The following is a 25211-nucleotide window of genomic DNA, read 5'->3' as shown; positions in this document are numbered from 1 at the left end:
CTTGGTCGTGCTGTTTCCCAAATGAAGCCAATAACGTCGCGATCCTATCGGATTATATAATAAGGGCGTAACTGTGATAGAGAACCTCGGGGATAACGTGTCGGACGTTTCGTTTTGTTACTGCGAATATTGCTTGTCTCTGATTCCCGAAAGTAGCAGCTAAAGAAGCAGCTAAAATTCGTAACTTCGTGCGATTTTTGATTAAACTTGAGACTTTGAACTTGACTATCTTAAATATGTGCAAAAATGTGCAAAATTTTTCCAAAAAATAGACGAAATGCATAATTTCGTACGATTTTTATATACCTTGGTATCTTAAAAATGTGCAAAAACTTGCAAAATTTCGAAGGAGTTTTATTAAATTTGGCACTTTAAAATTGAATGCCTTAAAAATATGCAGAAACTTAGAAAATTTGTCTTAAAAATTATCCGAGTCAACGATCTTTACGTTACACTAACGGCGACTTACACAAATGGTTTAAAATCATAGTGGCGTAAGTCTCATTTTCCTCATCCACCAAACTTATTGTTAAGATAATTTAGTGCCAAGTTAATTTATAGTAATTTTATCATTGACTTCACTTGTCTTTTTAACATTTTAGCATCTGTAGATTACATTTTAAGACCTAAGTCAAAATGATCGAAAATGTGACTTACGTGACTATGATTCTAACCCAGTCACATGTACACGGAACTACAATGATGACATTCAAAGGCTGAAAATCTTAGGTCTACCGGAAAATTCTGTCTGATAATGTCATTGCAAATTTCAATAGATATGCACATATTCATTTGGGACATATATTTTTGAAAAATGTTGCTCCCAAATTGCCATCACGCTGGCAAGAGGTCATAAGTAACGACGGAAGTTGTATTGTACAATAAATATTACTAAATTTATGAAAAATCTATTACTTCCTTTCATTTCTCAAACGGACAGAACTAATATTTTCTAAAAATGCAAACGCAAGATGGGAACAAAGAGCTAGCCATTTACACAGGACTATTCAAATAAAACGCAACGTATAAAAAGTGACAAAGAGCGAATTGTAGCTGCGCATTATTGAACGATGCTTCATATAACATGGACGAAATGCGGTCTACACTTTCGCCGGATAAAACGAAGCACAGACCTACAGGGTACAGGGGCAGACTCATGACGAAGGGCTGGCTTTGGAAATGCGACCTGGGAGCAATTGTGGTTTACAGTTATAGCATAGTTTCGCAGAGTGTTGTTCGGCCTGGGTCGGGGGTGTAATTCCCAGAAACGGAACCACCTATGAAATAGTCACGTAACTATTTCATGGTGATGGTTCCCCTGCACACGCGGTCCAATTTGCTCGCTCTGAAGTCTTATTGCTTTTATTTCCGACGGTGCTGGTGAAACTGTTCTTTGCATCTTTCACACCGAACGTGACAAGGTAATAAAATATGCTGAATCGAATCATACAATTTTTATATTTTTCGGATGCCTATGAAAATTTATTGGAGAAATACGATAACGAACCACGGTGATGAAGATTTTAAACAGAATTTCCGAAATATTATTCGTTCTTGCGAAATAATAATATTAATATTGTATTAACCAATTAGCTGTTGCAATCTCTTTTGAAAAATGTGCAAATCACTTCTATGAAATATATAATTAAAAAGTATATATCATTCTTAACCAGTTAGTTTTTTATGATAAGTATACTCGTTTAAAACAGCCAATTTGGTTAACAGACTGATTAACAGATTTATATTATTATATTATTATATAATTAATTTGGTTAACAGATCTTTGTACGTAAGAAAATATAAAAATTAACAATAGCAATTTTCTTTTCCTTTCACATTCTTTCAGTTGACCAAGGAAGTGACAGTTACAATAATTAGAATTTTTTCGAATAAAATAAAAGAAAGAATAAAATAAAAAGAAAATTTGTGTTTATTGTGTCGCTATATTTACTCGATTGCTAAATAACCTTGACAAAAGTACCGAATTGTATTTCGACTTTAAGAAGCGAAATAGCATTCGTGTTTAACAGGTAATTACTAGAAATCTCCATCACTAGTCAGACTTGTCAAAGTATGTCAAAAGGTTAAAGTAAATGTATACACCTTAAATACAAATATTCTTTTTCTATTAAAAAATTATTGATGATGAAGAAGTTTTAATTATTGTAGCTGTGAAGAAAATGATACATCAGGGAATCCGAGTATAAATATTATTCGACTATCTACTTTTCGGCAATTATTTTAAACCTTCGCGTGCTTTATTTAAAGTCTATACCTTAAAAAGTGTGTTGAAAAAATTGACAAATAAATTTATGAACGATCTTAAACACACTCGGTTTTATTTTCGTTAAAAAAGAATAACATTTCTTCAAAAATGTGCCTAAGTAGGAAAATGGTTCATGAGAATGATAACGGAGAAAATAATAAATAACGGAGAAAATCACGTTAGCTGTTAATAGTTGTTGATTGGAGAATGGCGAGGCTCCAAGTTTCATGGAGTTTCTAAAGTATTTCTTATTAAAGGAAGTTCGAAAGTTGTTCGGGTTACAGGAGCTGATGCGAGCGCGTACAATTTCCAGCTAAATATGCTTTAATGTACGTCAATTTAATTACTAGTGAATTTATGCGATTCCCTGTTATCTCATGGAATTCTTGATGTTACAAGGGAAATTACTTCACGCTTATTTAGCATTAGAAGCTCGATGAAAGGTGAAACTACTAGAGTTGTATATGCTCTCCCCTGATATTCACTTTAATTCGTGGACATTCACTGTTGCTAGCTATGAACCATGGTTCACATGTTAAAGATCATCGGTAAATGTCACTGGTCAATTTTGATCATATTTCAATTTAAACAGATACATTAAAGTGATAGTTGCTTCGCGAAATAAAAATGAAATCAGGTTACTTCGAATGGAAAGTGCATGACCTCAGCCAATATAACTATAATCACTTGCTTGTGATATACATTTCATGCATTTTATGCACTTATGACAATATATATAATGAGTAGATTTAATGTAAAATAGTAAAAATATTTAAAATATTTACAAGTATTTACAAATATTGTTGCATAGCTCAATGAAATTGCTTGACAACATAATATAATTGCTTGTTAGCTTAACAGAATGGCATAACAACTCAATTAAAATAATCAAAGAAGGAAAAATTTCTATATAGCTTCCGTATCTTGCAATTGATGCAGACAATTTTTATTTTTCATACAAATCCACAGTCTATTAATAAATGTTCCCTACCCAAGTCTTACGTAAATGTTCCAATGTAGTTTGCATGTGACGTAGTTTTAGAAAAATATTTCACACAAAATCGACGATATAAATTTATTTCGAAAATTATTTATCGTACAAAAGGCTTGTGTAGAAAGTGAAGTTGAAAAAGCTGTACGACTTGTATATAAACAATGTCATCCTAAAATATATAGTGTGCAACGTATGGCAAAAAATATGTTTTTCGATTTTGAGAGTTATTTCGATCTCTCGATATATATATAAATCACAGTAACTAAATAATAACATAAATTTCTTCAATACAACGAGTTGCACTCGAATAAAGGCATTTTCTTTTCAGAGAAAATTGCATATCAAAATTTACGTATGCTATTGAATGAATATTAGCCAACGTTCCTGTTTCTGTCTAACTATTTCTACTTACCATAGTAAAATTTCAAGAAAAATTGTCTCTGAAATAAAGCCTAACAATGATACATATTCTTTTCCTGTAAAATTCGCCCCTTTCCTGTTGCACTGCGAACTCAAACAACATTAGCAAATTAAATGTAAGAAATCGATATCATTTTTCCGCGAACAGTTCTCCGAAGAAAACATGCGAATGTCGGTTCTGCTCGCATACGAAGGGCGTTAATAAATCTTCCTCGGTAGTTCATGACGGAACACGAAGCAGGCAGTGCCGTGATTCACCGGCAGAGAAGCAACAAATTACTCTCTGATCTATAACTGCCGATAAATCAGGAAACTTCGGTGGAACTTCTTCGCAACGCGCGGTAAAAGGTTCCGCTCGCGTTTCAAGCGTTATTTAATTATCTCCTTTCTCCCTCCTGGAGTAGACAACTTTCTAATTGTAAAGGATACACGAGTTTAGAACTCCTTTGCTCTATGTTGCAATCAAGATCTCTGGACGCATTCTGTAATCCGTCATTATTTCATTATTGTCACATTGTAATTATTTGATTGTTGTCACGTTGTCGCTATTCCGTTACACTTTGTCCGTTCTACTTATTACCTGCTGAACTAATTGCAAGAGTTCCGTTGTTAAATCATTTCTCTCTACTATATAATATCTGTCAAGATCGATTACTAGACTGCGGATTTTTATGCAAAAGTTGCTAGAAACAGAAACTAAATAGATTAGGAATAAGATATTGACATTTCTTAATTCTTTTAATTTTTCTTCCATTTTAAATAGCAACCACCCAATTTTACCATAAATGCATCAAAACCGCGCGCGCGCGAAAAAAGAAAATCTATTATGTATTAATATTATATCATTTAAGATTTGAGAAATTGAGGAGTAAAATAAGTTTAAAATTACTTTCATATATATATATATATATACTTGGTAAGTAAAATCAGATGTAGATTCTAATAGATTAGATTTATTTCTTGAGCGTAAATCTTGATAAATAACATTCGATTGCTATAAACTACAATTATTTATATAAATGTAACAGGAACAATAATTCAAGTCTAATAATAATGAGAAAACAGTTGTTACATTCATAAAGAGTGGAATGTTCATAAATTAGTTATGTCTTCTCGATATGCTATGCAAAAATCGATATTAGAACAATAAATTTATATACAAATAAATGACCAAAATAAATAACTAGAGTATATAAAGTTAATGCGAAGGTAAAATAAATAGGTAATAATTAAACAGAAGCTTGATAAATAAAAGAAGCGTATAACATAGTATATACTTCATTTATAACAGAAATAAACATAAATAAATAGAATGGATGATATAGGATTGTGACGACTTTAACAAAAATCAAGTAGAAACAGTACATTTTCGCCCAGACACTTGACACGCATTATGCTACTTTGTTAATCTATAATTAAGGGAGATAAAGTCCTAGTAGTGTAAATTACATTTTCCTCCGATGTGAGAAACAAGAAATGCTATTATTTACTAATAGAGATATTGTTTACTAACCATATTTGGAGTTAAGTAATTTATGATTAGATCAATTTATAGTTACGTTAATTTACAGTTAAGTTAATTTACGATTAATTCAATTTATAGTTACGTTAATTTACAGTCAAGTTATAGCTTATTTCAATTGTCTTTTTAACATTTCAGCTTCTACAACAGATTACGTTTCAACACTTGAGTCAAAATTTTCGAAAATTCATTTTGCACCACTATGACTGAAACTCCCTTAATTATCGATCAACTTTGCTTACGGTGATATTATATTTTGGTGAACATGTTTACTCGTTGCGCAATCATAGCTTCGAGTGACACATTTTTAAGCGAGCGGTAATGCGGTCGAGTATTCCATTAGAAAAATTCGTTTCGCGGTAATATCTCATCGGCATTATCAGAACCAGTCGCCGGATATCAGAATATAAAGTGGTTCGCGAATTATTGATGTATGCACGTTATGTATATAACTAGGAACTGGTACCAGAACGGTACTCGTTTTGTAGCCCTGGCACACGTGGGATGCATAATGCATTTTTTCAATCTTCCCTGCGGTTGTAACTTTTAGAGTAATGAGGGCCACTTTTATTTTCCTTACTCTTGGAAAGCCGTTACAAGTGGGATCTCATAACGGCTCCTGCCAGCCGGATTCAATTTAGCCTGCCCGCTGCATGTCATCTAGCTATTTATCTGGTGAAATATCTTACTTTACAACAATGCTGAAACACTTTGCCCTAATTGCGGCAATTGTCCGTCGTGGATATTCAGATATCGTTTAATGCGCCTATTAAAGTTCGACAATAATTATGATTACACTGCTGATTCGATACAAATGTGTCTTTTTTTGCGATCACATGTCGAGCAGAAAAGTTTTATTGGAGGTATTGATTATTTTAAGTAGGCCATTAAAGACATTATAAAAATTTAAATTCTATCCCAATTTTTAATTGATCGTTCACTGAGTGTTTCTAACATTTGTATAATTACAAATTGTTTTAACAAGAATTCTGGAGGAAAAACTTGGAGGCTTAGTTCAGAATCAAATATATTGAAAGTAAATTATTTCTAAGTTCTTAAATATTTTTATATTAAATAATATGCTGAGACTAGATATTGCGACTTCTAGACAAAGATTCATTAAATCACTCGTTATCAAACATAAGCTTTTACATGGCATTAGATTTCATGATACAAGAACATTGCTAAATGTATTACAATTAAATTGTCCTATAATTACTACTGATTTTCAATTCTGATTTTCAATTCTACAGAAAATTTGTTACATGCTACTGAACGGCTTAATGTACCAGCTCCTGTATCTTTATTTTCATAAGTAGACTGCAGACATTTCACTTATATCTTAAATGTTTACGACCTAATTGCTGAAAATGAATAAAAACCTAATGTATCATTCAATGCTATCTACCAGGTAAAAGAGAAAATCGACTACGTTGATTTCTGCTACACGTTTCCTATTAAATAATGTAAATGAATACGTGAAGAGTATTCTTTAGGTTAGTTCCCAATCCATCAAATTCGAATATATCCATTTTTATTACTTCTGTCACGATACGGTGCTTCTGGGGTACAGTATAAATCAGATTCAACTGGCACCATTATGTCGTAGATCTCGATCCACGGTAATAGTCGGTTCCCTCGCATAAACCAGGCATCTTTCAGTATGAAAGTACTAAATTCCTAGTCCTGACGGAAGTACACTGTCGCACATAACATTCTCATCACTCCACAATTTGTATTTTTATCATATTATACTAATGTTTTATGGAATTAGATACACTGTGACTATAATTTTACATTTTACGAAATTACCAGATTTTGTTTATCGAAAAGCATTGCAATTTTTTCACACATTTTAAAACGAAACTATGAAGGATATCATCAAATTTTATCTCTGGAGCTTTATTTATTAATTTGTAAAGAATACGTAGGGATATTATTATCGTATAAATTGATAATGTAGTTGGAAGTTACAATTGTTCTACGTAGCAATTTTTCTCGTACGTATATAAAAGTTTCAATGATTGTCCGTTTGTATGAGCATGCGTTTATAACAAAAATGAATAGGTCAAATACAAGACTGTGAAGACATTACGAGAATTTGAGGATATTGTTACGTTATTTTCAACTTATTACAGTTATTAAAAGCGTGAAGACATTTTCATTTAACTTGTGTTAGCTTACAATTGACGTTGCTAGTTTTTATTTTGCATACATATGTAGACGTATACATCCACGCAAATGAAAGAAAAATTGTTTAACATTATGGTGTAATAATTTTTAGCACGCTGGTCTGACGTTGTTCCAGCAACTGACGTTGTTGCACTTGTAGAACATGGTGTATTGAAAATGAGATAAGAAGATACTGAAGTAACTGAAATCTTAGTACAAGATATCGTAAATTACAAATTTTTATTTTATACAGTTTTTTAAGAATTTTTAGAAAATACGATATCAAAGTTATGACCTTATCTTGTTTACTTGACCCTCGTGCAGATAAGAGGATACGAAATAGAAATACGAGATGTATCGAGTCCAAAGATAGGAATAAGGCGTATAATTTAACCCTTTGCGCTCGAGTGGTGACTCTGAGGCACCGCTAAAATTTGTTACATCACGTTCTAAGATAATTTTTACATTAACAAAGTTTAGATTTGAAAAAATTGTTAAAAGTGTAACCGTTGTGTAAGTCGCAAGACTCAATTTCGCACGCATAAAATGCACGTTGTCATATAAAATGAAAATACTATGAGTCACAAAAATTATATTAGATTTACAGTCAAAATAGCTTCGAGTGCAAAGGGTTAAGATGCGACTAGGAAACGATGGAACGAGCAGAATGCGTGAATAAGATAAATGAATTTCAGGTTTCATTCATAGAACCAAGTTCCTTTTCTTGGCTGTATCGGACGAGCTTCTCAGAATCATTGGAAATAAGAACAGTATGTATTTTTGCCGGAAGTAGAATATTTCTTTCGGTATGTACATATTATATCCGTGATTCGCGAGACTTGACGCTGGTTACGCAGAGTATCGATTCGTGGTGGATCCCGCGCGGCGCGTGCAATATCATTGAAGCATCCTTTGACGCATCAGAGGAAAAAAAACCGACATTCTGTGGATCATGACGAACCGATACGCGCGACATCCGCGTCGCCCTTTGATATCGTGCGACGAGATTGCAGATTTCCATATAAAGTGTCGCGCCGATGTCGAACGACGCGGTCGCATGGCGGAACGTCGTTAAGTGTGCACGCGACCTCCTCGGAAACTGTTCGGAGGAGGAGACTTAATAGCAGACACATTGCCAGAGGAAACGATCGAAACGACGCAGATATTATTTTCTATCGGATCGTTTTCTGGAGTATAGATCGCCTACCGTGCACGCTGTCAAAGGATTCGCGCAAACATACCACGAAACAGATTCTTGAGTTCGTCCGAATTCGCTGTCGCATCGCTGATGCCATTGACTAAAAATTCCTACGAAATTCGGTTTGCGCTGCATTCATTCACTAGAACACCGTTTACGTGAACTTCGTTTACGTGAATTTCGTTTACGTGAACTTCGTTTACGTGAATTTCGTTCACGTGAACTTCGTTTACGTGAATCTCGTTTACGTGAACTTCGTTTGCGTGAATTTCGTTTACGTGAACTTCATTTATGTGAACTCCTTTTATACAGGGTATCCTAAAATTATGGTATTTCTGAGAAATGAAGGATTCCTGAGGTCATTTGAAGTAACTTTTTCCTTAGCGAAAATGCAATCCACGGTTTTGTTTACGAGTTATTAACGAAAAACATTGTCCAATAAGAAACGAGCTCGGCTTGTGCGAGGAAGTCAAGCCAATGAGCGGAACTGGGCTTCGACCGCTCGTTGGCTCGGTCGCCTCACGGCAGCCGATCTCGCCTCTCATTGGTCACTGTTATTCGTTAATAACTCGTAAACGAAGCCGCGGATTGCATTTTCGCTAAGGAAAAAGTTACTGCAAATGACCTCAGAAACCCCTCATTTCTGAAAGTACCATAATTTTACGAACCCTGTATGAATAAAATTGTAACAGTATTCTGACATGAATAATATTTCATACATAATCTACTAATGTATGAATGTTATTCACTTCTTCTAAACTGAAACAAAACTCGATTCTTCTATCAGATGAAAGTAAACGAAGATCTATACAACTAATAAAAATTGTTTCGTTCTGTTGGAGAAGTAATTAAGGAGGAAGAAATGCTAATCAACGTAGTTATGTATGTAATCGTAGTCCGAAAGGTTAACGGTTCAACGAACTCTAATCTTGAACTCTATCCTTTTATTTGAAAGTGAACTCCTATTAAATGAAGGAAACATAATCAGTAGTGGAAGTCAACCATTATAACTCGTTAGTCATCATAATTAATCTATAATGATTTATGATAACTAGACTGCTGATTATAAATGCGTTCATGACAAAATAATATTATTATAGTTATAATTATATTATAATAATAATATATATTATAATTATATTAATAAACATACTTCTCTACCAATAGCACTTCTGTCTTATTCTTGTCACAAAAATATCTTTTAGCGGATAAAATCAATGGTTTCTTTGCTCCAATTTTTATGAAAGAAATCATCGAGAATAAGAATTGCACGAAAATCTAGATTTATTATATCTACTATATATTTATTATATGTACATATATACTATACTATTTCTGACTTTTTCTTCTTACTTTTTTCTTGTATCATTAGATATGTATTTCTTAATTTTTCTTTTCTTTTTTCTCTCTTTCTAAATTTCTTTTTTTAACGTAGGGTTCTTTTATCCGCATACATGAATACAATTATTATCATTAGTATTATTATTAAAAATTCCGAGTCGCAATGGTAGTCCATCTATGCGTAACGGTATTGCAAACGAGAGACTCGAAAGTAATCAGATAGAAACTTCAAAGGGATCCAAGTGGGTTAAGTCGTTTGAGCGCATAGACAGCTATCGGAACAACATTTTTGTGATCGTCGGGCCGACGTAAAAGCCATGAAGGAAAGGGTAATAGCTGGAAGAATAGGGTGCATACGTGCTCCATTATCGTGACCGATTTCCGGGACGCGAATCGATTCCAACGTCACTGGCAGATCGATTATCGTCGGATGATCGTACGTGTATCTACCGATGTAATGGAATCGATTGAATCGGATCGAATCGAATCGGATCGAGTCGAAGCGAATCGATCGTGTGGAGCGAATTAGATAGAGTTGGTCGCGGAGACACGCTCGCAACAGTCGGAGCCGGCCGATTGAAACTCGAAATGGTCGGCAAGTAAATCCTGTTGCAGTCTGCCAATAAATCGAGACTGGAATGTCTGATAAAGCGGTCCGCGTGTCGACGGAATTTCGAGAAAACTGCTGACTTTTACCGGCGCCAGGAAGAATCGCACGGAGAACACTGCTTTTCCAGCACCGAATCCCTCACGTTTCGCGAAGCTTGTTCTTAGATAGGTAGCTAAACGCTTGCATCGGAAATGAGTGCATATTTTTAAAGGACCATTTGCTGGAATTTACACGAAAGATTTAAATCTTCGTAATTTCTATCCCGTTGCGAAAATTTGTTAAATTTTGATTTAGATGGTAGATTTTTCACGATTTCAGGATTATTCTTGTGGACAATGAAAAAGATTAGAACATTGCAACATTGCTCTTCTTATCGATGTTTAACACCGTTAATATAATCTTAGAGTTTTTATTGCGTAATTCTACTTACTGTTATCTACAATTAATGCGTATTGCGGATACGTACCTGCGTGTCAAGAATTACGCGGGTTAAAGTTCGGAACTGCTAATTACACGTGCACACGTGTACTCGAATACGTGCGAAATAGAGATCTCTAATATAAATGGCTTCAAGGAATATTAATAGTTATCCGTTGCGCAATGTGGTTCGCGGAATCGCGTCATTCCGCGAGTCATTTTCCCATCTGCTCGAATCATGATCGTTTGAAAACTGGAGCGACGTATCATAGACAAATCGTTCCAACTCCACCACAAAGCGGCTCAGTCGCGTTAAAACGCGAATCCTGTTTAAAGTGGACTTCCCCTTGTCCGGTTCCCGTGCGTCGAAACCATCCCGATTTATTAATTACGTTGACGACCGTGGCACGCATCGAAATCGCTTAAATTACGACACCGATCGTATTGGCAATAACGACGATCGTAATATCGCGCGCTCTTCGAGAAGCACTCGATTAATTTAGCCGTGCACTCGGGACATTAATTATCCTCATCAGCGGCCGATTAATTATGCTCGGTTTCTACCCCGCAGACCATGTGTACGTGCACCATGTAACGAGCAGTCGGGCCCCTTGTTACCAGTCACGCTCGTTTGATAGGGAAATGCTCGCATGCTCGCGCGAATCACGGGATTTGCTGGTCGTTAGCTATTCTTTTGTATCGCGGACCGAATTATGGTGGAACTCGGAAAATTGTTTTCCTCCGGAATCGCGTGATTTGTTAGGCGTAGAAATTGATTCGATGCCTTTCCATTCGAGCGGTTATGAAATCCTATTGGATTTCAATATTTTCCACCTATTTTGAGATTTAAGCCCGCTGACTTTACAGCACATTATAATTTTATGAAACGAGTGGCATCATTATTTGTTCAATTGTAGGAAATATACAATAATAATAAAATATGATAACAAAATTCGTTGGTCTAATCAGATCTTAATTTAAATTAATTTAAATTTAAAGGTGATATGTAGCCATTTTTACATAGAACGAATATGTTTCAAAAGAGAAATTTATATTTGCTGTTTACAGTAATACTGTTGTATTTGCAATAGAAATTGAATTCAACATCAGCTTTTATCATTTAGTATCGTGAATGAAAAAAAATGTTGTGTGTTTTGATATACTAGAATCAATTTCGGAGATAAAGATAATGAAATCCAAGTTTGATTTGTACTTACTCATAAATGATGAAAATTACGTCAAACTAATTTTACACATTGTGCTCACAAAGTTAGAAGTTGTCATAAATCGTTGTTCTATGAGTGCAGATAATAAAATTTAAATTTAATTTTGCACATTGGGCTCACGATTAAACTTAGAAATTACCATCAATTATCGTTTTATAAAAAAATTTTAATGTAATGTGACACATAATGCTAATAATCAAAGTTGGAAATTATCACAAATTGTTATTTTATAAATACATATATACATATAATAAGATTTAAATTTAATTTGACACATTCTGCTCACAATCAAATTTCGGAATTGTCATAAATTGTTATTTTTATAAAATTAAAATTTAACTTTGCACATTGTGCTTGCAATCGGCGTTAGAAGCTGCCATAAATTGTTGTTATATATATATATATTTTTTTTTTATTTTTATATATATATATATATATATATATATATATATATATATATATATATATTATTATATATTATTATATATTATTATTATATATATTTTATATTATATATATATATATATATATATATATATATATATATATGCAGACAATAAAATTTAGGTTTCAACTTAGGCATTCTATTCGCGATCAGATGCACCGAAACCCAAAGGTATAGTAGTGTATTATTTAGGAAAAGAGACGTAAGCTATTTTGTATTTGTGACCCTATCTAAGAATCGAATGCGTATCAAAAGTAACAGATTAGTAATGAATTTGTATCTTTGCTTGGACGCAGCTGTTCGCCGGGACCGCCTGTTTGTTCAAGTCTCACAACAAGGTTTGTTAATTTTCTGTCTTCCAAGTGTTGTGTCTGTCTAGTCTACTGCAGTGTCTCGTCTCACCGTATCCCTGTGTTTTGTTTCACGCATTCGTGTCAGTGTATTGCACAGTTTTCTGCCATGATTGTCACACCGAAGCTTGTCTAAAACACGTTTAGCATACTTCAGCATCAATAAACAGCCGAGGCCTTATCGACGGTGTTGTATTAATTGCTATTAATACACACTGCTTTATTAACTGTTTTCCATGAGCTTCCTAGCTAATAAATTCTGCTCATGGAAATAAAACAGTTTATATCTTTATGCGGTTTTAAATCGTGCCTACAAAACTGAATAAAAGATCGAGTTTTTACGAGCTAATTTCTATGCTATTGGCTTGTAAGTTCGCGGATGTTTTTACGAAATTCGATTTTTATTAATTAACGGAGAGGAAATTGGATTGTTTTTTGGAATTTCTTAAAGTCATTTCTCATGTTTAACGTCGTTTAATTGCACGATATCTGCTGCCAAGATTTATAATTTCATGTTTTCTCAACGTTCATGAATCGAGATGAATTCATGTTAATTGATTTCAGAAGAAATCAATAGTCTTCTCTTTCGAAAATCATACTTCATAAAGTAGAAGGTAATCATTGAATGAATACTAAATGTTCTTATGAATAAAATGAACACGCAGAACTGCAAATAATTCATATAGTGGTATTGTATCGTAGCATTAAAATTAAATGTCCGAATCCAGGTAAACACATTGAAATTAAATCACGAATGCACTGTTTGGAAAAGTTGGATGTACTATTATTCTCATTTGTCTGTAACAATTCATTAAACTATACAAGCATACTGTAGCATTAAAATCAAATGTCCGAATCCAGGTAAACATTGAAATTAAATCACGAACGCACTATTAGAAAATGTAGGATGTATCAGTATTCTCATTTGTCTGTATCAATAACAATTTATTAAACTACACAAGCATACCGTAGCATTGAAATTAAATGTTCGAATCCAGATAAACATTGAAATTAAATCACGAATGCACTATTAGAAAAATATAGGATGCACCAATATTCATTATAAAATTAAAAGAAAAGTGATTCTACAATACAAGAAAGAGTGAGACGAAAATGTACAATCAAATATTTCCCTAGATGGTTTCGTTTTTAGGAAAAATAAGTTTGGAAATTTGTGCGGATTTTCATGCAAAGCAAAAATTATCATAATTAATTGCAAGCTGAAGAATCATTTTACCAAGTTATCGGTAATACAATAATTTTCAGAATCGTTGCTATGTTTCGCTATTCTGCATTTGATTTGCTCATTTTTGTCTGTTTATGAGATACACATGTTACAGAATAAGTTATACCTCATCAAACAAATTGAATAAATTATCGAACAGATCGAATAAATTAATGAATAAATTGAACAAATTATTAAATAAATTGAACAAATTATTGAATCGAGTGAACGTTAATTAAACTATCTGCTCATACCTTACTGCATCTATTTTTGTAAGTGATTTAAAAATCTCAACCACGAATCTTCTTAAAGCAAAGTCTCGAAGGAATGAATTTTGAACAACTTTCATGAGAAATCGGCTACTTCATGAACCATCTCATACAGTCTCTAGCGTATTCTGCAAGATTCGATACAAAGAATTGCTACGAACCACTCCATAAACGTCTATATAATTCCGCAGCACTCGCACAGTTCACGAATTCCTAAATCCAGAACAAACAGCAATCATGCGCTGAGCACTCGTAGCTCATCAAGTGTCCCAGCTCCGATGTCAGCAAACTCGGCGCTCAAAAGCTCGTGACTAATTGTTTCCTTAGCTCGAAACGGGCGGCGAGACAAGGGAAACGGGGTGGCTGGAAGGGGGATCGAATCAGAAGGATTGAATTAGCGAGAAAGCAGGCGGCATCTTTGCCAGTGCCTCGCTCGTTTTCGTTTCTTCGGCTGGCTGCCGAAGGATGTTGCTCCTGCGAATTCAGCCAGACGGTTAGACAACCGCTCGCTCCTTTGAGCCTTCACGTTCTCGTGTAATGCAATTTCGTCCGCGATGAGTCTTCGCCCTGTTCTTCCTCCACCGATGCTTCACGGCAATGGCGACGACGTCCTCTTCGTGCTTCGTCTCGAAAACCCCGGTGCATCGTTCAGTTTCCACGCACGTAGTTAGAACGGCCGTTCGTTCGGCTGTCCGTGATGCTTCTTGTCGGTGTCCGGCGGAATTTCGTCGTGTTCCTAGACTGCTCCGTTTAGAAAGCTGCTCTTTCGCTTTTCTCGCGCCGATGTCGTTCACAATATAACCTTTTAACACGTCCAGTGCCGAAAGTCAATCGCAACAATTCCCACGGAAAGTCATTTCATTAGTGAAACTGAAAGTAGAAAGTTTACATTTATTATAGCGGAGGGCATTTTCTTTAAATTCTTTTGCATTCTATACGTCAGAGTTGGGCATTATTCGAAAAATTTATTCGAAATATTATTCGATATTATTCGAAATATTTTTGGAATCAAATTTAATTTGAAGAATTTATTTGAAATATTACTGAAATAAAATTTGATTCGTGGAATTTATTTGAAGTATTATTGGAATCAAATTTGATTCGAAGAATTTATTCGAAATATTACTGGAATCAAATTTGATTCGTGGAATTTATTCGAAATATTACTGGAATAAAATTGATTCGTAGAATTTATTCGAAATATTACTGAAATAAAATTTGATTTGTGGAATTTATTTGAAGTATTATTGGAATCAAATTTGATTCGTGGAATTTATTCGAAATATTACTGGAATAAAATTGATTCGTAGAATTTATTCGAAATATTACTGAAATAAAATTTGATTTGTGGAATTTATTTGAAGTATTATTGGAATCAAATTTGATTCGTGGAATTTATTTGAAATATTACTGGAATAAAATTTGATTCCTAGAATTTATTTGAAGTATTATTAGAATTAAACTTGATTTGAAGAATTTTTTCGAAATATTACTGGAATAAAATTTGATTTGTGGAATTTATTTGAAGTATTATTGGAATCAAATTTGATTCGTAGAATTTATTTGAAGTATCATTAGAATTAAATTTGATTCGAAGAATGTATTCGAAATATTACTGGAATAAAATTTGATTTGTGGAATTTATTTGAAGTATCATTAGAATTAAATTTGATTCGAGGAATGTATTCGAAATATTATTGAATTTAAATCTGATACGAAGAATTTATTCGAAACCGTATTCGAATAATAGTCAACTCTGCTATGCATCCCAGTAAAATTCAGTTTATTCGAATACATTGCAATAAAAATGCTTCTTAAAAATCCTGGAAAAAGTTAGTGCCATCCATACCTATCAGTGCTAAGGGTGCAAATCTGAATTTGACGTTGACGGAATTGATCATCACGCAATAGCACGAGTGGTCATAGAATAAGCTAATTAATAAAATTCTCAACCGTGATAGATGCGATGAGCTACGTTTTTTAATCTTAATTTTATCTTCATTTCTCTCAACGCACTGAGCGACGTTTTAAACTTTCCATTTCCGGAGCGTTAAACAACTTCGTTAAATTACTTCGCTATTCCCAATCGAGTAATTACTCGCTTCCACTATTCCCAATTGCAATGTTAATTAAAAACTACCCAGCTTAAAAAATAGCGGGAACCACAGGCAGAGCCGGGTCTCCCGATTACTCGGAGCGCGCAGCAATTACAGCGCGATTTCGCGTACAATGGAGCAACGTGGAACGATTTCGCAGCGATTTCCGTCGAAATTTCGACGGGACCGGCTGACGTTAGGCAGCGCAGCCGACTTGGACGAAAACGGAGAAAAGGCGCGCGCTCGCATAGCCGGAATTAGTGTCGAGAGTAATTGCGTTAATGGAACACCTCGGAGGCAAACGGGGTCACGTATTCACCGCGGGATTCGTTCGAGAAGAATGCAAACACTAATTGGCGGGAGCCGGTGGATTGTTGCACGCCGATGTTCGCGGCCAATACTGGATCATGTAATTGGACGCATTCGTTCGCGGCAGCCTGATAATTGCAGTTAACGCGGGCTAACTGCAATCGCGGCTCGTTCGGCCGGCCGATCGATCGAAAATCGCGGAACCCTCTCGCGTCCACTGGCTCGCTCGAATCGGTCACGATGAAAATCAACTTTGCAAAAATTAAGCTCTTCTTGCAGCTCAGCTCTTTCGCCATTTTTTTTTTTTTTTTTTTGTTAACTGACACGCCATCTGTCTCTTCGCCACCCTCTTTTTCGACGCGATAATCCGCCGCGCGAACGGTGCAACAGATGGACAGGAAAAACGGGATACGTTTCGCGTTAATGGATTTTTCATTTATATTCAGACCCACCGGTAATTGGATTGGAATAATTTGGAGATCGAATGAAGTCGTTGGAATTTTCGGGCAACGGCGTGTACGATGGAAAAATTGTTTTGCCGCGTTGGCGCCGGCGGCGTCCGATCGAACGTTCCGTTTAAAAAATTTGTTGCTTGCTCCGCGTGTAACGAACTTTTTATTTTTCCCTTTGGATCATCGAATCGCGTATATGCTGTTTACTGTCTGGGATTTTTGTGCGGATGGAATATAGGGGTACTTTATATTTTACTGTTGTTTCATTATCGTTTTTGCTGCAAGGAGATACTCTGCTGCATGAAATACATTATCAGATGGTTTTTGACATGTTCATTACACCGGCGTTTATGTTGTACTGTAATAATAATAATTTTTAGTGCTATTTGGTATACGAATTTGCAAATACATTTTATGTAACTAATAAAAATTGTTTTAAAGGGTTTCGTAGGAGTTAGTTATTTTTAAAGTTTACAGCATTAATGTAGATTTATTTATTTATTTATCAATGCTTTAGACCAAATGGTTTATTTAGCAAATACATGTTAAATGTATGTATGTTTAATTTTACTTATTATTATTAGCTTCTAAATTCTTACTCAACATTGTTCAAGGAAATTATTTATTATTCTAAATATTGAATGAATGATAGAGAGATATGAAAAACTCGAAGAGCAAATTTTGATTTTTGTTAGAAAACGAAAAACAATTTATTGTAAGATGAGTAATAATGTTTTCACAAATGTAACATAGTGTGTAGTATTGTTTCTATTTTTACGGTCTCAAAATCGTTTGAATTCCATTCGTACATATAATATTATCTAGCAGTATCAACGATATATTAATTATGCAACTATAACTACACACAACTGTGACATTCATTCAAGTTCATACATTCACTTGCCTAGTAAAACTTTAAGAAAATATGAACTTCGATTTCCCTATTCTTTTACTTTTCGAATTTTCTAATATATGAAAGAGACTGATGAATGGACTTCGGATTTTATGCATTTATCATAAAAATAATTTAAATTATATATAATTAATATTATATATAATATTAATAATTTATTAATTATATTATAATATAATTAATATTATATATAAGATTAATAATTTATTAATTATATTATAATATAATTAATATTATATATAAGATTAATAATTTATTAATTATATTATAACATAATTAATATTATATATAAGATTAATAATTTATTAATTATATTATAACATAATTAATATTATATACAAGATTAATAATTTATTAATTATATTATAATATAATTAATATTATATATAAGATTAATAATTTATTAATTATATTATAATATTAATAATATTATATATAATATTATTATAAATCATAATTATATATAAATATATATATTTATCATAAAAATAATTTAATAATCTCTGTTTCCAGCTAATTAAACTTATTAAACCATGAAACCAACGTCCACGTAATTCCTCTGTCTTGCAACGGAATCGCACAATTGATCATGCGTAAAAATTCGCGATCTACTAATGAGACACCCGATGGGTTAAAGCAGCGACCCAAGCAAGTTTACAAAACTATTCAAATCGTTGGTCCGCCCCGCATCAATCACCGAAGCAAACAACCGCCGCAATAAGCGTGTGCGCGTGTGTCGCGAATATTCGCCTGACCAGTTGCAAAATGCGTCCGTTTCGTCGATTGTGCGGGCAGAAATTCGTTCGGAACGGTAATTGGCAAATAATTGGGAGCCATGTGGCCAATCGAGCGCTCGAAACAAATCGAAATTAATAATTTCCCGTGCCTGCCTCTGTCTCTCTTCGTTTCCTTGGATCGTTCGCCTTGCCTCTCTTCGCGCACTTTGCAACCGTTAATTTACCATTGTAATAGGTTGCTGTGATACATTGTCACGGTTTTTTATTCGCCACTTTCTATAGCTCGTTGTAATTTACGAGTTTCTATGCCCTCGCGCCTACGCATTTCGAATCAAGCAGAACGAGCATTTCATTAAAACCGGGGCAAAATTGCACCTCAAAACAATACCAATTCGCGAGGCAATATTGTAGTATTATTCTCGCAAAATTAATCGCTTTCCTGTTTTCGATTTGTATTCATTCAAATACATTTTAGACGTTTCAGACGTTTTAGACAGTTTAGACATTTTAGACATTTTAGATATTTTAGATGTTTTAGACGTTTTAGATATTTTAGACATTTTAAACATTTTAGACATTTTAGATATTTTAGATATTTTAGACATTTTAGACATTTTAGACATTTTAGACATTTTAGACATTTTAGACATTTTAGACATTTTAGACATTTTAGACATTTTAGACATTTTAGACATTTTAGACATTTTAGACATTTTAGACATTTTAGACATTTTAGACATTTTAGACATTTTAGACATCTTAGACATTTTAGACATTTTAGATATTTTAGACAGTTTAAATATTTTAGACATTTTAGATATTTTAGACATTTTAGACATTTTAGCCATTTTAGATATTTTAGATATTTTAGATATTTTAGATATTTTAGAAATTTCAAACATTTTAGACATTTTAGACATTTTAGAAATTTCAAATATTTTAGACATTTTAGACATTTTAGACATTTTAGACATTTTAGACATTTTAGACATTTTAGACATTTTAGACATTTTAGACATTTTAGACATTTTAGACATTTTAGACATTTTAGACATTTTAGATATTTTAGATATTTTAGAAATTTCAAACATTTTAGATATTTTAGACAGTTTAAATATTTTAGACATTTTAGATATTTTAGACATTTTAGACATTTTAGACATTTTAGATATTTTAGATATTTTAGATATTTTAGATATTTTAGAAATTTCAAACATTTTAGACATTTTAGACATTTTAGAAATTTCAAACATTTTAGACATTTTAGACATTTTAGACATTTTAGACATTTTAGACATTTTAGACATTTTAGACATTTTAGACATTTTAGATATTTTAGACATTTTAGACCTTTGGAACATTTTACACGTTTTTATCGCAGTTATTGTAATAGAAGGAATTACATCGTTATGCATTAATGATATATAAGACTGCAGAAAATCTACATCTTAACAAGGAAGAAAAGAATTCGTCAATCTTGTATTAATGTATCTATGTTTATACTGTCACTATATGTGAAATATAAGATAAAAAATACATCGTAAATGATAAAATTATAAAATTGTAACCTTGACATAAACTTATGAAATAGTTTTACAGTTAATACAATTTAACAATTCCATGAACACAGTTAATACATTTTAATAATTACATAAGCTTCGAATATCATACAAAATGGAAACTGCACTTGTCATAATCTTATGATTAAATTGTGAATCATTATAAAAATTCTCATCCTCGCTAATTTTTCTACAAAAATCTGAAAAACTACAAAATCTCTTACGCCGACTAGAAAGTTCCTCGCGTCGAACGTGGAACAATAACGCAATTAATTTTCGTTAATCTGCGATTTTAATTGCATCTTATACCATAAATTTATAAAGATCCGCGTTTCACTCATACTTTAGGACTGCATTCTGCCGCGGTACGTGCACGGTGCGTGCTCCAAAAAATGTGGCACCGCCAAAGGAACAAGCGTACTGCGTTTCCAGACCAACCGACACGCTTCAATTCACTCGGCGACGTGCACGTTGAAGAAGGAGGGGTTTCAAACCGGCAGAAATCGTGGCAAGGGATCGTCTCCGTTCCCTCGGATTTCACGAGGCCCGGTGGCAATGATGCACACCGCATTCAATGAGTTCTAATTAGTGACGTCAGCGTGTCGTCAGGTCAATCTACAGTATTTTAAGACAAACCGGCAGACACCGGCCAGTCGTTGTCAAGCTTCTTCGGCGACTGGTATTCCACGAATAAGCGGCGCCTCCTTTTTCTCGCGGCTCCTTTCGATCGGGATCAAGCCGATCCGTAGAACCGGTCTTTCTCCGTTCGATCGCGTCGAATCACTCTAATAGGATTAATTACATGGCCCGTTAATCTGCTCCGCCGGGATGGACGTGGTCCGGGGTTATGTGAGTGTTGTCGCCGAGAGCGAAACGTACCTTTCGCCTCGGGTTTCTCAGGATCTTCCGAGGAAATCGTTTCCTTCGGCTCATTTGCAAAGAGACCCCGGCTTCGGCGCTTTGCTCGAGGTTTCGGGGGCAACGACTGACAGACGCTTGTCGCTGGCAGAGGCAATTTAGAATTCCGTCGCCGCGGCTGCACTGATTGTGCATCTAATTGCAGTTTTTCCTGTTTAAATAGATCGTAGGTCGATTTTGGTTTGGGCAGTTTAGGCTGGTACAATGTCGAACGATGAACAGCTGTATCGTTAAATGGTAGTGTCGTTTACTCGATTATGGTTATGAAAGTGAATATGTTGCTTTGTGTTACAATTTCGTACGTTTAACCCTCCGAGTGTTTAGTCGGCACGTTGTACAGCCAAGTGCCATATTGTGGCATTAAGTTCGTTTTATATGCATTAGGTCGAGTCATAAATAACTTTCGATGCAGCGAGGTACAATCTATTGTTCCTATCTATCCACCGTGTGTCGCCGGGACAAGCGAGTTTGTGCTTTCGCTAAATAGATAAGGATTCAAAATAAAGAAGATAGAAAAGACAAAAACAAATTTAGAAAAAAATAAAATAAATATCTGATAAAAAACTCGACGTAATATACAGGATGAGCCACAAATTAGTTCGCAGGATTTTTCAGCCCGTTCCGATTGTCTGACAAAAGAATGTTTCCCATCAAAGTTAATTAGAATTTAACCAACAAGAAATTGCAATTTTAAAAGATTTAAAAACAAATTGACTTTCGATCAAATACAAGGTCGCCGTTATATTTTTAAATGAAACTAGGTTATTTTAAATTCACGGTATTGTAGGCGACGTCGAGACGAATTCAACGACCTGCTATATGATGACCATCAAGTGACATTGAAAGAGAAATTGCCATGAATCTATTGCCATAATATTTGGTTTTATATATTTGGTTAATATTAATTGGTTAATATTTGGTTTTTTCTTTTGTTTTATGTGTTAAGGTCTGAAATTGAATAAATGAAAATTTGTAATGTTTACGTTCATTTGTTTATGTTTACATGCGAGGACTTCGTGTTATGTATCGCTAAATTATTTCAAATATGGCAATAGATTCATGGCAATTTTTTCTTCAATGTCATCTAAAGGTCATCAATTAGCAGGTCGTTGAATTCGTCTCGACGTCGCCTACAATACTATGAAGTTAAAATTTTCTAGTTTTATTTAAAAATATAACGGTGACCTTGTTTTTTTCATCGAAAAATTCTTTGTTTTTTATCTAATTTATAATATGAATATAATACAAGTTAACGTGTACAAATATAACATAGAACTATAAAAATAATTTAGCAATATATCTTTTTCTACTATACTTTCTCATTTTCGTCAGCACTGAAAGGGTCAAACGCACAATTATAGCAAAAAAATTCGAGCAGTTTTTTATTGTCCGTAGTAGATTCTTCACAATACGATTTTTTAACGATTTTAATATCAATGTTGTAATTGATTTATTTTGTGTAATGATTTTTCAGACAAAGAAATTATATATTCATTGTAAACGATTTTTTAATGTCAATGTTCCAAAATTATAAACGAAGAATAATTGATGTAATATGTACAATACTTTCTGACATATAGTGATAATAAATAGTATTCTTGATAGTCAAAAGTGTTTTTGATACAATATTATGAAACGAATGTTCATTATTATAAAATGTTAAAATTTTTTAAACTCTCGATAAGAATAAAACAATGCATTGGAAACAGAAATGATGTATAGAATAGTTCAACAATGGAACGTTCGTTCATTTTTAACTGAACGAATTTAGATTTTACATAGTTTTAAATTAATGTATCGCAGATTGTTTTAAATTAATCTATTGCATATTGTTTTAAATTAATGTATCGCGCATTGTTCTAAATTAACATATAGCAAATTGTTCTAAATTAATCTGTGACACGTTGTTTTAAACGAATCTATCGCACATTGTTTGGAATTAATACATTGCATATTTACGCGAAGTAATTTTATCCGCGTTAAATTCTTTTTGCAACATGACTAATGCGAAAACCGTTGATTGTTTGAAACAATCGCAATTCATTGCTTGAGATATTATGTTCCATTTGATGCTACGGATGAAATGTTGCCAGGAGCACGTTCACTGCAACGCTTGTTACACTCTAACGTGGACGAGAATAAATTGCTACTGTCAACAAAAATCACTGGCTGCTAGTGCGGACACGTATAGTTTGTATGAGCCTTTCCGCTGGCAGATTTACGATCTGGGTAACAGAGTTCATTAACGTAGAATGCGTACAATTGTACGGTCGTTGATACACGTGCATGATGGCAACGCGAATAAAAAGATAGCCACTCAAAAGTTGTATTTATGCCTCTCATTATGTACCACTAATATACAAGTGCTTATGTTCTATGTGCGTCTATTATTTAAACAACGTCTGTTCCAAAAGAGTTTAATTCCAAAACTAGACAGTTTTTAAAATGATATTAAATATTTAATTTCAACGATTTAATTCATCGACGTTTAAATCGTAACATAAAAGACTCTTCTGTTTTTAGTTTTATACTAAAATTATATTCGTCATTTTTATACCAATACGTTATTGCTTTTAAGGGTGCATTTTCTGCTGGCAGACAAAAATGATTTTACTTAAACAGTTCAACAAAACAACGAATTGTACAAATGATTCGTAATATAAATATAATGCCCTTACGAGATCATTTCCACTTATTTCAACCCCTTGCACTACGATTTCTTTCACAGCTTCGTTGATTACCACCTTCTTTGTCGTTAATAAATCGCTGTATGAGCGAGAAAACTTATATTTATTTCACGTTTACGTTAAGTATAGAATTACCAAACCAGTCGAAATGACTGATTTCTGAGTTTTTCATTCACAGTTACCGAAATGTTGATTAAACTTCTTCATTCGAATAAATTCGTGCAAATAAAAATCGTACGAAATTCGAATAAACGCAGTTTTCTCATTGTTAACTCTTTGGCATACCATTTTCTTCGCGGTTACTGCGATTAGAAATTTTTCCATTGCATTAATCTCTTAAGAGGGAAAGGAAATTGATGTTTATTGTGTGACTAACTTTACTTAAATGCTTCAATATTGATGACAAGAGACTAGAATTTTATTCCAACTTTAACGGATATAGAATAACATCTATACTCAATAAGTTATTAGAAATTTTCATGACGAGTCGGACACGTCAAAGTATGGCAAGGGGTTAACCCTTAAATGCATATTGTTGCCAATTGTCTACATTCCAGTTCCACTTAATTTTATTCAAAAACCTGAGTATGTGCGTTTCCGAATACACGTTGATAACAATAGACAATAGACCATGTGTGAAATAGAAGGCTTGACATTACTTTTGGCGAGTAAGTTATATGTTTTTTGACATTTTAATGTGACGGGTGATAACCTTCGATGTGTTACTTGGAGAGATATTTTCTTTTTTCGAGTTTCCTATAAAGGAGTGATTTATCTAATTGCTTTGTGTCACAACAAAAATCGCAATTGCTTTGCTGCATTTCATTTATAAATAATATGAAAATTCCTATACTAATAGATAATATAAATACATGACCATTTGTTTACGTCTACAACAAATGTTAGTAATAAACGCATATTGTTGCCAAAAGTCTACATACAACTTTTTGTCAAAATAAATACTCAATATTATTACCTAGATTTTTTTATTTATTTTTTACGTAACCTATGACTACATTCCAATAAGAAACGATTTTTTAAAAATTCAAAACAAAAAATCATGCATTTAAGGGTTAATGTTAATC

At 33.5% G+C, this 25211-nt stretch overlaps 1 protein-coding gene across 1 annotated transcript in view; it reads left to right on the top strand.

Moving 5' to 3' along the window:
- LOC117218760 (uncharacterized) overlaps positions 1-25211 on the top strand; it is a 159087-nt gene that overhangs the window by 108203 nt on the left and 25673 nt on the right. Inside the window, exon 4 of the mRNA XM_033467384.2 lies at positions 12908-12949. Coding sequence (XP_033323275.1) covers positions 12908-12949 — 42 coding nt within the window. The remainder of the gene's footprint in view (positions 1-12907; positions 12950-25211) is intronic.

Source organism: Megalopta genalis, chromosome 1 (assembly GCF_051020955.1).
Source record: "Megalopta genalis isolate 19385.01 chromosome 1, iyMegGena1_principal, whole genome shotgun sequence".
Classification (NCBI taxonomy): Eukaryota; Metazoa; Arthropoda; class Insecta; order Hymenoptera; family Halictidae; genus Megalopta; species Megalopta genalis.
The sequence above is the reverse complement of the archived record's forward strand: the minus strand, read 5'-3'. Positions and strand labels throughout refer to the sequence as shown.